The sequence below is a fragment of the Zootermopsis nevadensis genome, unplaced genomic scaffold, assembly GCF_977971745.1.
Source record: "Zootermopsis nevadensis isolate Lab colony 2312 unplaced genomic scaffold, Znev_1.0 Znev_ptg000007l, whole genome shotgun sequence".
NCBI lineage: Eukaryota > Metazoa > Arthropoda > Insecta > Blattodea > Termopsidae > Zootermopsis > Zootermopsis nevadensis.
Window position 1 is genome coordinate 5,367,649 of NW_028259139.1, and position 13,725 is coordinate 5,381,373.

The 13,725-nt window shown below is 40.3% G+C and overlaps 1 protein-coding gene across 2 annotated transcripts in view; it reads right to left on the reverse strand.

Moving 5' to 3' along the window:
* LOC110828897 (serine/threonine-protein phosphatase 2A 56 kDa regulatory subunit epsilon isoform) overlaps positions 1-13,348 on the reverse strand; it is a 43,676-nt gene extending 30,328 nt beyond the window's left edge. The window contains exon 1 of one of the 2 annotated variants that reach the window (XM_022062054.2): positions 12,390-13,348. In XM_022062054.2, coding sequence (XP_021917746.1) covers positions 12,390-12,528 — 139 coding nt within the window. In that variant the 5' untranslated portion in view covers positions 12,529-13,348. The remainder of the gene's footprint in view (positions 1-12,389) is intronic. The other variant, XM_022062063.2, reaches the window with a different exon arrangement.
* Between the last annotated feature and the right edge of the window lie 377 nt (positions 13,349-13,725).

The following is a 13,725-nucleotide window of genomic DNA, read 5'->3' on the forward strand; positions in this document are numbered from 1 at the left end:
TCATCATCAGGACCGCCCTGATGATGGAGGCAGCAAGGACCTCTGAAACGTTGTTAAACTTCTATTAGACTACACGACGCTACAATCCAGAAGACTCACTTCCGTGAGAACCTCAAATCCTACTTACAGTAAATGCCTTACAGATGAAAGTCTGTCTTTAACTCGTTTCTATATATTATCCTACATTAAAAGACAAATTTTATAGCAAAGAAACAATTGTGTCCATCACATTAGCGAAAAATTTCGAAACAGTTTTGACGCAAAAGTTGAAACTTACTTGCGTACATTCTTTTAACAGCGAAACTGAAAACATTTCCAGTACAGTCTGAACCTTATCTTGGCTTATTTGTTTACTTCCTGACATAACAAAGGTTATTGGCGCCTTTACACACACCACAACCTGTGGTTTTAATTTGTCGATCAACGCGTCTGGAGTTAACAGGAAACTCACTCGAATAAGAGTTACGTCATCTCACGATCCTCGCGGAAACGTAAATTATCACATGCATATTAAATGTTTAAATTCAGAGAACTCTTGTCGAAGTGGACAACCTTTAACCCATGTTTTGTAAATTAATTCTAGCTTCGTGACACATTTGACACGGGTGGGGTGTGGGGGGGGGGGGACTGACCACCGTAGTTGACGCTGAGCACACATTTTTTGGGATCCCTATATACAACACAATGAGTTAGCCTTGTGGTAGCGTACATACGTGGTGTCAGGACATAACAAACACTGGTCGAGTCAACTTCTTTCGTGCAGTCACCATGTTGTTTCACGTCACACAAAGAACTGCGATATTAAATTTATTTTTCGAATGCCTATTACCGTGAATCATTTTACGGCAAGGCATTACGAGGCGTTAATGTCGATTCAAACCGACAAGTTCGTTCGTCCGCTGCACAGGAAACAACAAATTTACGACACCCTCCAATGGCTTTATGTCTGAAACAAATTCCATCTAAATCTGCAAAGCGGTTCTGGAGTTGAATCACACGGTCGGACGGACGGACGCATCGTTCAAAGAATGCATAACAATGTGAACATAACAGAGAAAATGCGGGCTCAACATGACATGATCAGGATTTTGATAATTTGCATTCCACGCGTAATACTGGCAGGGCGATGAGTAGAACATGTAGCATGCATATACGAGATGTAAACATGCCTGACTGTAAAATGCATAGGAACGAGAAAATTTTGGCAAACGCCTGCAAATGGGATAGGAATACGCTACGTAGCAACACAGTAGATTCAAACTCAACATTACACGTAAATTACAACGTTTGGTGTGAACGCGGTAATAGTTACTTTGATTCAATAAAAAGCGGGAAATCTGTTAACAAACTTTTCAATTACTGCCCTGAATCACGGAGTGCGTTGCATTTCCAATTTGAAAAAAGTTTATTACAAACGCTTAAGAAACAAAATCTGCACTGCAAACATTTTGCTCGCAGTGAAGGAAGTTATTCGCGGGGGCTACACAACATGTGTTGGCGAGAACCGTGTTAAATAAAACCTCCGCTTTAGTCAACGCAAAGCAGCAGTGACTACCAAGAAGGTCGGCAAGGAAAACATAAGTTACGTAAGAAACGTATTCTGCCAGGCTGTCGACGTGTTTTGGTGATTACGTCAAAAGACGGCACCAGTTCGAATGTAACAATAAAATCTATTATTTCTATTTAAATCCCAGAACAGATTTTTCATCGAGAAACCGCAACGAAATTATATTATTTTCAAGAAAATAAATTTACTAGCTACCTTATCAGTAACATAGGTCTATGCTATATATCCCGGAAGTTGAAACTTTTACTAAACCATACCAGCTGCAATTATGACAACGGTAAACACAAATTACTGAAACTAAGTTACGTCATTTTTACATCTAGACAATGCGTAATAAATAAATCACTGCTCTGCAAATCAATTCTGGAAAGATTAAATTACGAAAAACAATACCGACATCACAACCGTTATATTCCGCAATTTTAATGCACTTCGAAACAAAATATTCTCGAACTGTGGCCAAAATTTTGCACGACAACAAAATGGTACTTGTTACACTGTTTCTCCGCCAGGTGATGTTGAAATACAAACTGCAGAATCATTTAAAACCACGAAATGCCACTCATAAGGGACGCTTTGCAAAGCACGGCCTAGCTTTTTTCAATCAACAAACCTATCTCAGACCAAATTAATATCCAGAATTTAATAATTCTCCGCATGTTGCAAATATTTTCCTTTTGACAGAGCCGAACTGTTAATTAATATTGGTAAATTGATATTCTGTGGTAACTGCTATCGATTTTTAATGCTCAAAGCACAAAAATTTAAATCACATCTATTTGCATCTGTCGCGCCAGAAAAATGTTTAATCACGTTAAACTTTCAAAATACTCCTTCACGTTTAAAGGGCGACTGTAATCTCGACTTGCAAGGAATGCAGGAAGTCCGAAGCGTTAAAGGCTGGGCAGGCATCAGGTATCAGACTACTACCTCAGATGACAGAAAAGAAGAGAGAGAAGATAACAGAGGAGAATAAAGTGTCCTCAAAAGCATAAATTCATTCAAAAAAATATACCTTGGCAAAAACAATCAAAACTTAGAATTTTATAGAAAGCCCTTTATGTAGAATTTAATGAGTGTTAGCACCAATCGGGGTTATCAAAAGCACCAATTTTCGACACAACGCCAAAGTTCCCCCCCCCAGGAGCATAATTCCCGTAGCTGGCAAAAGATTACTGAACACAGGTAGGAGAACGTGTTCCTGGAGCGATAATTTCAACAACGAAATCAAGCATTCAAATATTGTCACTGATCCATTTTAAGTGACTTACGTTGATTTATTATCGGCTAGGGACTTAGCTGTCAAGACAAGTGCCCACGCTCGCAGCGTCCGCCCACACAAACAGCTCTTTTTTTTAAAAAAAATGTCGTTATGACGGTTATGTCAGTGTAGGTCATCCATCTACGTAGCTGCATTCCCAAAAGCGAGGCAGTCTTTTATGAAAACACACGGACTGATATTGTCGAGACCATAACATGACAATGACCTGTCCGTGACCTCAAACTGACATGAGTATTGTCACTCTGATTCCTACTGATCGGCAGAAATATGCGTTTTAAAAAATAACCTTCGAATGACCTTGAGATTTTTAAAAGCCTCTATTCGGAAAACCCTTGGATTGATATTGTCATGACCTTGACATGACACTGATTTGTCTGTGACCTCAAATCTGTATGAGTATTGTCACTCTGATTCCTACTGATCGGCAGAAATATGAGTTTTAAAAAATAACATTCGAATGACCTTGAGATTTTTAAAAGCCTCTATTCGGAAAACCCTTGGACTGATATTGTCGTGACCTTGACATGACACTGATCTGTCTGTGACCTCAAATCTGTATGAGTATTGTCACTCTGATTCCTACTGATCGGCAGAAATATGCGTTTTAAAAAATAACCTTTGAATGACCTTGAGATTCTTAAAAGCCTCTATTCGGAAAACCCTTGGACTGATATTGTCGTGACCTTGACATGACACTGATCTGTCTGTCACCTCAAATCTGTATGAGTATTGTCACTCTGATTCCTACTGATCGGCAGAAATATGCGTTTTAAAAAATAACCTTTGAATGACCTTGAGATTCTTAAAAGCCTCTATTCGGAAAACCCTTGGACTGATATTGTCGTGACCTTGACATGACACTGATCTGTCTGTCACCTCAAATCTGTATGAGTATTGTCACTCTGATTCCTACTGATCGGCAGAAATATGCGTTTTAAATAATTACCTTTGAATGACCTTGAGTTCCGCAGACAGCCTCGCCTTGTCTCTCTGAGAAGCTGATCGTCGCTCAGACAAATTACCATGTTCACAACAGCCCGTCAGTGGCGCCTACCCTGAACTACACATAGCCAGTCAACGTCCTCTCGACGCATTTTTAAGGCCCATTTCAATGACAGACACAGCCTCTGAACAGAGATCTCAAACATCCAAAGAACCATTTTAACGCTATCCTCCCAACACCTGTTTCTCCAAAGACATTTCTTCCATTCATGTTTTCTGGCCGAACGTTTGTGTTATCTTTCGTCTCTCCCATGCGTCCTACGTGCCCAGTCCAACACATCCTCCCTTCGTTGATCGCCCTAACAAAATCTGCTGACGGGAACGCACTGCGTAATTTTATCTTTTTGTTATTTTCTCCACGAGCGGTTTTAATATCCTTAAACATTCTCACAATCCATGTTCCTCCCTAAGGATGACAGAAAAGATTTCACACCTTCTAAAACAGATACAATTTGAGTTTCGTGTATTTTGATCTTGTTTCGGACACGAAACCGGGAAAGCTGAAAACCCTGAAATTAATGGCAACAAGCATTCTCCAAGACGAATCTAACTTTCTTTCAACTTCTTCGTCAATGCCATTTGGATTTGCAATTATCGTTCACAAGTATCATGTTTACGAAAACTGTGTTTGTATTCTGGTGACGAAATATAAACATAGAAACCTACTGAAGCTTCCTTTATGATAGTCGATATTCTACGACAGCGCCCATTGTTTCTTGTCGGATCCTATCCGGCTAGCATGATTAAACTTTTGCCATGCAACCTGGTTTGTATAACAAAGCTCTCGCCTCATGAGGTACGTGATGCCCACACGGCGTGAACAATAGAAAATCGATATAGTCAGCCTTCAGCCACTGGGGACGTCAAAACAGCATTTATTACAGGTCTTATGAAACACGCTATTTTAACTATATATATATATACATATATATATATACACACACACACACGTGGGCTCATGAGCACGCACGCACGCATTCCTGGGGCGTGATGTGTGTTCAGTTCTAACGGCAACGATAAACGGTGCTACGCGCATATTGGCAATATATTATATAGTAGTGTGGCAGAAGTTTACCGACGTTTTAGAGGACCTTGCTGCCTCCATCATCAGCGCGATTTGCCCGGCGCAACAAACCAGAAGGCAACAAACTTCACACACTCCCACTTTTTCCTATTATTTTTCAAAGTGTCAGCCAAGCTCACACGATTAACATGAACGCTCCAGCCTGACTTCGGTTGGAACACAACTAAAATTCCCTAAGAATTCTCTATTTATGCCTACTTAGCACCTGTTTGTAGAAATAAAATTAAAACAAATAACGCAAATGTGCTCAAAAGACAACGACATTACACATATAATTTACTGGTGGCCCATGTAACACACCACATTGTGGCTTCTTGCCCAATTCGTGTCGTAAGCGAACACGGAATGCAGCGGGCGATCATTTTACGAAACCCGCGTGTAAGCCTACCTGGCGTGTAATCTACAAGTGAACTACCGACATGTTTGTATCTTTGGACTACTTAAGACTTCAGCAGTTCGCAATTCCCCCCCCCCCCTTCCGTGCCTGAACGCCCTTCCATGAAGATGTACATGGCGTTAACGTGAAACGCATTCGATAGCTCGACTGTGCATATGATCGACTGGCAGCTTCACACTTCGGTTCCTACACCCACTGAATATAAGGCTGGAAGATCCATGGCAGAGAATAAAAATTCCTCCCTCTGCCAGGGATAAAACCCTGGTCTTCGGTTCATTAATTAGACACCTTAATATCTGAGAATTCCCTGCTCACAGCCTGTACAATCAACGCAAAAATATTACTTAATTCCATTTCGCACTCTCGATAATGCCACTGAAATGAGAAATCAAAAGTTTACGGATCGAGAGATTTTGCATCTTGTCTGCTGTTTTGAAACTTTCGGCTCAGTGCCTGCTGAAGCCACATCGACTTTTAACCACCGGATGACTCCAAAAAATCACTTAAGAGAAAGCTTGAGTGATAACATCTGTTCCAACGTACGTTGTTCTAAGATGCTTTAAAAATGGTTGGCATTACACAATTCTCATAGTGGTTGCATTGCGAATTAAATTTCAGTACGGACGACTCTGGTTATCCACGGTGGTTGCGTTCCTGCAAACAGTCGTGTATACTGAAAACGCGTAAAATAAAAAACACACAGCAACAGACATTTTAAAGTTTGAACTGGCGCCAGAACTCGTTTATGCTAAACGTATCTGGAACACATTCCTTCATTAGCGTCCAGAAGGCTGGTTTTAAAATTTTGCCGCGGATAGCGAGAGCGCGTACAAGGAGATTTACATGTACTGCCATATAAATATTTGCTTGGTTGTACTAAAATACGTGTTATATGGTCCTGAACGGGTCCCGTAGTATTCATGACATACCACAAAAAGTAAAACTTTCTCGCTACGCGCCATGTAAGCGCTCGGGGGAAAAGGAAGGGTGTATCCAACTCATTCTCAAAGCCGGCAGTACAAGGAGGTGAGTTAGCTTCACGCCCCGGCCGGTTTTACCCCCCGGGGAAAGGACCCCGGTACCCACTGGACAGGAGGCTGAGTAGGCCCCAGAGCCGATCGTCCAATCCGTAGTCAGTCGCTACACTGACTGAGCTTGATATGCCACAAACGAATATAAATGAACTTTCGCCTTTAGACTACACTTTCAGCGCTTCACGGGGAGGAAAATCAATTCCAGGCGAGACGAGGAGGCAAAACCATTACAAATTCGACTTCGGCACGACCTATGAAAGTACGTCTACACTTACTTACTCCATGGAGCCAGGTGCTTACTGACAAGCTAACAGTCGCTCAGCCACTCAAGAAATTCCCAAAATCTTATGAAACCCGAAGGTCCATTACCGTGTTCAGAAGAGCCCACCACCGGTCCTTACCCTGAGCCAGATGAATCCAGTCCACACCACCCCATCCTATTTCTCTAAGATCCACTTTAATAATATCCTCGACACCAACGTCCAGGTCTTCCAAACGTCTATAGGAAGCAAAATTACTGGCGCGACATATGCCCTTCTACAACGGATCACGAGAGATATTCTGCAGCGAATTGCATTAGTGTAACTGAGTTGGTGGAACTCGGCACAAATATTTTATTTTAAATACAGACGAGTAGCGCAGTGAATCAAGACTCTTAGAGCAGTCTTGAACACGTGGCTTTGAGGCTGAAAATGGGATGCACGGGCTTGAAAAAAAAAAAAAGCAATTTCAAAGGGACGAGCTGGAAAATCGAGGACATGAGATGGCGCACTGGCAACATAAGTAAAAACGTGACTCAAATGAACAATCTTAGGATTGCGACAAATGGCTGGTTTATGTGATGTTACAGATTTCTACGAAGACTTGGTTAAGACTTCCTCAGCAAAACCCTACCGCGGGGTCCTCAGGAAAAGACCAAAATCGTGCGTTGCATAACTTGGTAGGATTTGAGGTTTTCCGGGCGGACAGTCTAAAGATGGCCGTACGAGATGGGACAGTTTGGAACAATATGTTAGGATTCACTCAAATATCGATATAAAAAAAATTCGACACAATTCAATGACAAGAGATCTGGTAAATGGAACACTTAAAGTCCTTGTAAGGCCAAGATGGATGTAAAAAGTGATCGAAAACATAATGCAAGAGAACTGAAATAAAGCTGTACTGCGCAGACAAAACGTCGTCATAATTACAGTCATCTATTTTACGGACGGACTCTCAAATCATAATGTATGGATTCACTTCGCAACGATTCCTGTTTGAGGCAATCACACTGTTGTCTTAGCAGCGCAACTCCGACAGACAGGCCACGCTTGAGGTCTCTTGAGGGACGATCGATCGTCGGTCAACAGCCGACATTCTTAATGACGTAAGGAACTGCCACCCGGGTGACCTTGGTATGAGTAAGGCACGGGTTATATGGCCCATTGTCAGATGCAGCCCGACTGAACGGCGGATAAGAAACTTTACGCAGTCTGGACCCATCACCTAATGAAAAAAACAGTAAACGTAGAATAATTTACTATCGAAGGTCACCGTAAGGTGTGTTAAAAAACGAGAATCGTAAATTTCAAAACTTATTTTTCTATCCATACGTGTATGCATAAATCACGCAAGTATTAAACTTAGGTTCAAATATTTCCTAAACAAAAAATGTCGAAAATCACTGTTCTTCGTATTCGGCAGGTTCTAGGCTCAAATCTCGACCCGGTACCGGCTATTCTGACTGTTCCGTGGTCTTCCTCACGTTCTTCAGGCAAATTCCAAGACAGAACCTTGAATCCTTCCCACATTATCAGTCATTAAATCATCTTGTGATTCGACGCCATGTAACCTACTGAGGGGGTCGTTAAAAGAACCATAGATGAAATGAATGATAAAACACCAGATTACTTCTCGCACTGTTCTCCAAAAAGGATTTCATGAACAAAAGTGTGCGAAACCTCAAAACTAATGGTCACAACAGCAAGCGACCATTTTTAAAATTCGTCGGCGGAATACAACATCGATTACTTCCCAGCGTTAACCAACTGAGCTTTGTAATGGAGACGCGTTGTAGTTTCCGTGAGGTAGGAGATGGTGCGGTGTAAACCCGGTGGTAGACGTCCATACGTTTCGCAGAAATCTACAGTCTCCATCTTCTGAACTTCGGCGCCAAAACCGAGGAGATCACCATCATCGAAAACATTCTTTAGAACTTAGAACAGATTCGACTTCAAAGGGTTAATATCCGCTTCTGGCACTTTAAAGGATTGGGCACCCTTGTAAAAGGCGGCGTGAGTCACGGAGTCTGCGATCGATAGGGAAGGAAATACGACCAGGCAGAAGACCGCAACAGCAATCTCAGAGCCTAAATGGATCCATCATCAATTACCAGGAATCACACCACGCGTAATAAGTTAGGCAGAGTCCGCGATGCTTCGTTTCTACCACTAGTTCCTACACTGGAATTAAGCTATTCAGTAATCTTCCCCCTACTATCAAAGGCCTGAATCTCACGATATAAAAAGGTTTACGCCAGCACTAAGAGAGTATCTCCTATCTCACTCGTCCTACTCCACAGAAGAATTTATCGCATTCAAAAACTCTCAGCAATAATCATGACGATTTTTTGTGTAATTATTTTCGCTGTAATACTAGAGGATACTGTAAATCCCCGTTTATTTATGCTGACATCCTTGACCCACGAAGGATGTATAGAATGTTGAGTACATTCTATTCTGCTGTCCGATGACCCCCTCCGACATCTGAACCATTAACTCGAAACTGCACGAAACGTAACAAAATGTCACTCCTCTTATTAAAAGAAGCCTCACCCGCCTCCTGGTAATCTCCAGCTTATCATTCGCCTTGATGGTTTACGCTCTGTGTTATGATGATTACGGCATTAAGCGATTGTGATTCCAGATTTAGTTTTCCTGTAGCGATTTTTACTTCCAAAGCGTTACTTTCGATCCATATTCTATTCCACATCCTTCTACTGAACGTTGCGGTCGAGTGGTTAGCACTCCTACTCCATATTCGGGACTTCCCGGGTTCGAATCATTGCCCGGTGACCGGCTATCTCGCATTTTCTCCTAACTGTTTAATTGTAACACCTACATTCTGATTTAAGTTTTTTGTGGCAGTTATATTTTATGCAAATCCATGCGTTGCCTACCCCAACCACTTGCAGTGCGTAAAATTTGAAACTGAATCACGATCTCTGCTGGTTACATCAAATAAAACAGTCCGTCATTCAACTGTTGTTGTTTTTTTCCTTGTATAACAATTATAATTAATTTTACTTCTGATATTTTATGCATCAATCTCAGCACGTTTTTCAACCCTACTTGGAATTAACCTTCCCCGTCTTTTGTAATTAAACCTTCGTGCGAGTGTATTTTGTTAAAATTTATATTGACACTGAACTTCAGCAATCTCAATTTCGTATTCTGGTATTTATTACGCTATACGCATTTCCTTTTTCTTCGGCGTGTATTATCAGAATGAACAAATCTTAAAGGCACGCGATGTGGCACAAGACGGGGCACGTACGCACGCACGAGATGAAGAAATTCTTAAAAATTTTAATCATTAAACTTGAACGGGACAGACCACTTGGGCTACCTAGGTGTAGACGGGAGGATAATATTAAAAACTTAAAGATATGACAGGCGTCATGGTCTGCATTCATCTGGCTCAGGAAGGAGGTCACTGGGAGGTTCTTACAAACACGACATTGAACGAAGATGAATGGATCAATTAAACATGGTCAAACACCTCATAAACAAAACTTCTATAACAGTCCTCAACCAAAGCTGTTCATTTAGCGGAATTTTATATTTGTGATGTTAATGCTTTTATAGCAGAGGTGGGGCAGCTCAGGTGGTGTTCCAACTAGGGTACAGGGTGGACAACCAAAATTCAATTTAAAGCATGAGCAGAGATTTCTCTCTTTACTGCATCTGCACAGACTCTTAAATCCTGCCTGGCCTCTTATCCAATGGGTAGTGAGGACTCTTACCTCAGGGGCAAAGCATCCAAGTTGTGTAGTTGCCCACTCTCATTTGGTGCCACAGTGAAGAATGTGCGGACCTACGCTCCACTTCCCCACACACCTTCATGGCACAGCGTTCAAGTACTTTGTGTTATGGTGTCATGGTAAATTAGTACCTTCAGTACGATATTTGAGGTTATCACAGTGATGACAATGTCGATGGTGGTCTTCTCAGTTGTGATGCCAAGTGGACTTATAGGTGGGTACCAACATCTGAGATGAACATATTATCCCCATCTTCAGCCTTGAAGATGGAGGCAGCAAGGAAGATGCAGACAGTGTGTTGACCTGAAACGCTGGTACCCACCTACAAGTCCACACAGCATCAACATCACACCAGCACAAAATCTTACATTTAAACCAAGAAACTTCCCACAACAGCTGTCACTTACTGCCATTACACACTGGGGAACACCTTATAATATAGTCTGATTTGGCCATTTACTATGTCCCCAATAAAAAACGTTCTGAAACTATGCATCCTACGCTGCTGTGGTTAAAAAAAACTGAATTTCCAGCACTCAAATAAAATATGGAAAAGCCTGAATCATTTACTTCTCTGCATACGAATCAGCATTTAAATAGTAGCAAGACTGGTGCCAAAACATGCCAAACTGCTCTACAAAACATTAATCGGTCAAGTGGTGGATTGTCCTCTATCCAATCACCTTTGATATTTAAAAGAACTGTGGCTGGCAGAAGACAGCTGTTGAGTTCTTTGGTGGTTTCATGTAAGGTCCAGAAAGGAACTGATTCTGTCACAGGACTTTAATAATAGTAGCAGCAGCAGCGAGTGGGTGGGTGTACCCACCATCCCTTAACATGGTCTCTATGTACATCCTGTTAAACTATGTATTTCATAAGTAATGCAAACCACCACAGTTTCACATCTCTAATTTAAATTAATGTTATACTTAAAAAAAGATTTTATTCTACACTGCTACATTATAAACAAATACAATTAAAAAAATCACAAAATACTAGCTCAGGCTTCTTTAATATTGTGTAGAACGAATGATGGGGCACGGGTGATAACAACGCTGATCACATACACTGTGGTGGCAGATACGTTTTTGACGAAACTCATAATACTACATCAACATGGAAGCTCTCCTTGCTGAATACAGCCATGGACCTGTGTGCCAAGGTAAAAATCCTTCCTTGAAACTGTATGATGAAAGACAAATTTTGCCTATTAACCTTTTAAAAATTAAACAGTGCATAAGTGATGGCAAACTCCCCTTTTCACCACAGAACAACAAACCTGCTACAGTTCTAAAAACTGCTGTAAGAAAATTAACCATGCAGCAGTAGAAGACGTAAACCAGAATAATGACACAAAGAATGCCTAAACACATACCACAAAAGGAAAATAAATGTTAATATAACTAAACACAAATTAAATGACAGGCCAGCATCCAATATCAAAATCCTCAGTCTGTAGCAATTTGGAAAATTATGAGTGTCAGAAGAATATAAGAAGTAGCAACTAAACTTTGAACATTTGAGAGTAGTTACTTATGATACCACATAATTACCACTGCTGTATAAAATCTAAAATTTGCTGAAATAAGTGAAGTCTAGAGCGCAATACCACACACTTCAGTTCCAAGTCAAAATGTGTATAAAAACCACCTTATATCCAACATGCATTGGAAGTGTTCTTGTCTGTAAAAATAAATTCCTTCACATTCTTTGGGGTAAGAAGGAGGTGTGAGGGAAAACTAAATACCTACAACAGTTACTTCCAAACAGCATAATAAAATCAGAAAATAAATGTTCATCTTTCCAAAATGGACCAACTACACCTTATAAAAATGTGCCAGCTGATAATACTTGTTCCACATAACCATTTAAATAAACATCCCTTAACAATGAACCTTTCATAAAACTGTTGACTTCTTAGATTTAACACCGTTATCATAAGAAACCTAGAGACGAACACTAACGCTCGTAAATGGTAAAAGCTTTAAAGTTGCCATACCTTTGAGGAGTGGGAGAGGCTGTAATTCCAAATCTGCAGAATTCCTGTATCTTGATGATCCCTGCGACTTTTTGGTTTTCTTCTTCAGGGAACGTTTCGCAAATGGATCTATCCTATCCACAAAGGTAGCAGAAGACATGTTGTCTGATTTATACTCTACTGTAACAATCTTGCACCTTTCATTAACTTCGTTATTTAAAGTTTCTCTTAGATTGCACACTACGCATTAATTCAAACATTATTGCTTATTGCACGTAATGATAAAATTAAAATATTATCTAAAGTTAAGCACGCCTTGAAACAAATATATCACTGTTTCTTAAATCACATACAAACACTGATACTCCAGCTTATACTGTTCACAAAACAATTACACAATTCACTCTATGTTGATTTACAAACATATATCCGAAAACTGTGTAACCGTCTATTAAAATCCATACGCGTGAACGTGATAGTTCCTATTTTGCACGCCCAGCTCAACTCACTATCCTCAGGCTTATCGCCTGCCGGTTTCAGGATTATTGAACATTACACGAATTCGACTGAACGAACACACTCCCGATACTTGCATATTAAAATTTCCTACAAGCAATACATGGCAGACCATCCCACTTCTATTTTCAGTAGAAATGGACGTTTATTTTCGATCTTCTACAGCTCAGATGACTCCCAAGTTCACGAAATGAGAGATGCACAAACAGCTCTCCACCGCCATCATCTGCTGATTTTCTGCCACCTTCTTCATTTTCACAATGAACAAAGATTTTGTCGAAACAAAAAATATATATCCCACATACTTAAGTTCCAAATAACTGCACTAAACTAAACCTCCGATTTTACCGAAAACGTATAAAATATCACTTTTTGTCACAAGACATCATTAAAGTTCGAAATAAAACCGTCACACAAACCGTGAGCTGAAAATAGTAATCTGGATATCTCGTAATTCACGAGAAGAAACAAACTACACGTTAGTTATTAATACTACCTGAAGATGGCATACCAGCACACTGAGAACAAGTCAAATTATAAACCATAACGCATTTATTAACTTTCCATACCGCACATTATTTCATTCGCAACACATTTCTATTTAATCTATTTTTAAGTATTTTAATTATGGTACAGATGTATTATACTCATACTAATTAGAAGCCAACTTGAGATCGTTCCCAAAGACATGGCAATATTGGATCACTCCCCATAGTAACGCATAGAGAAAGTGGCAATTTTCCATTGAATTACTAATATCAGAGCCTACTTAAAAAATCGATCAGTTTAAGACACTGTTTGAAAATAATGCATACGGAAAGTGAGTTAATGTAGGAGATTT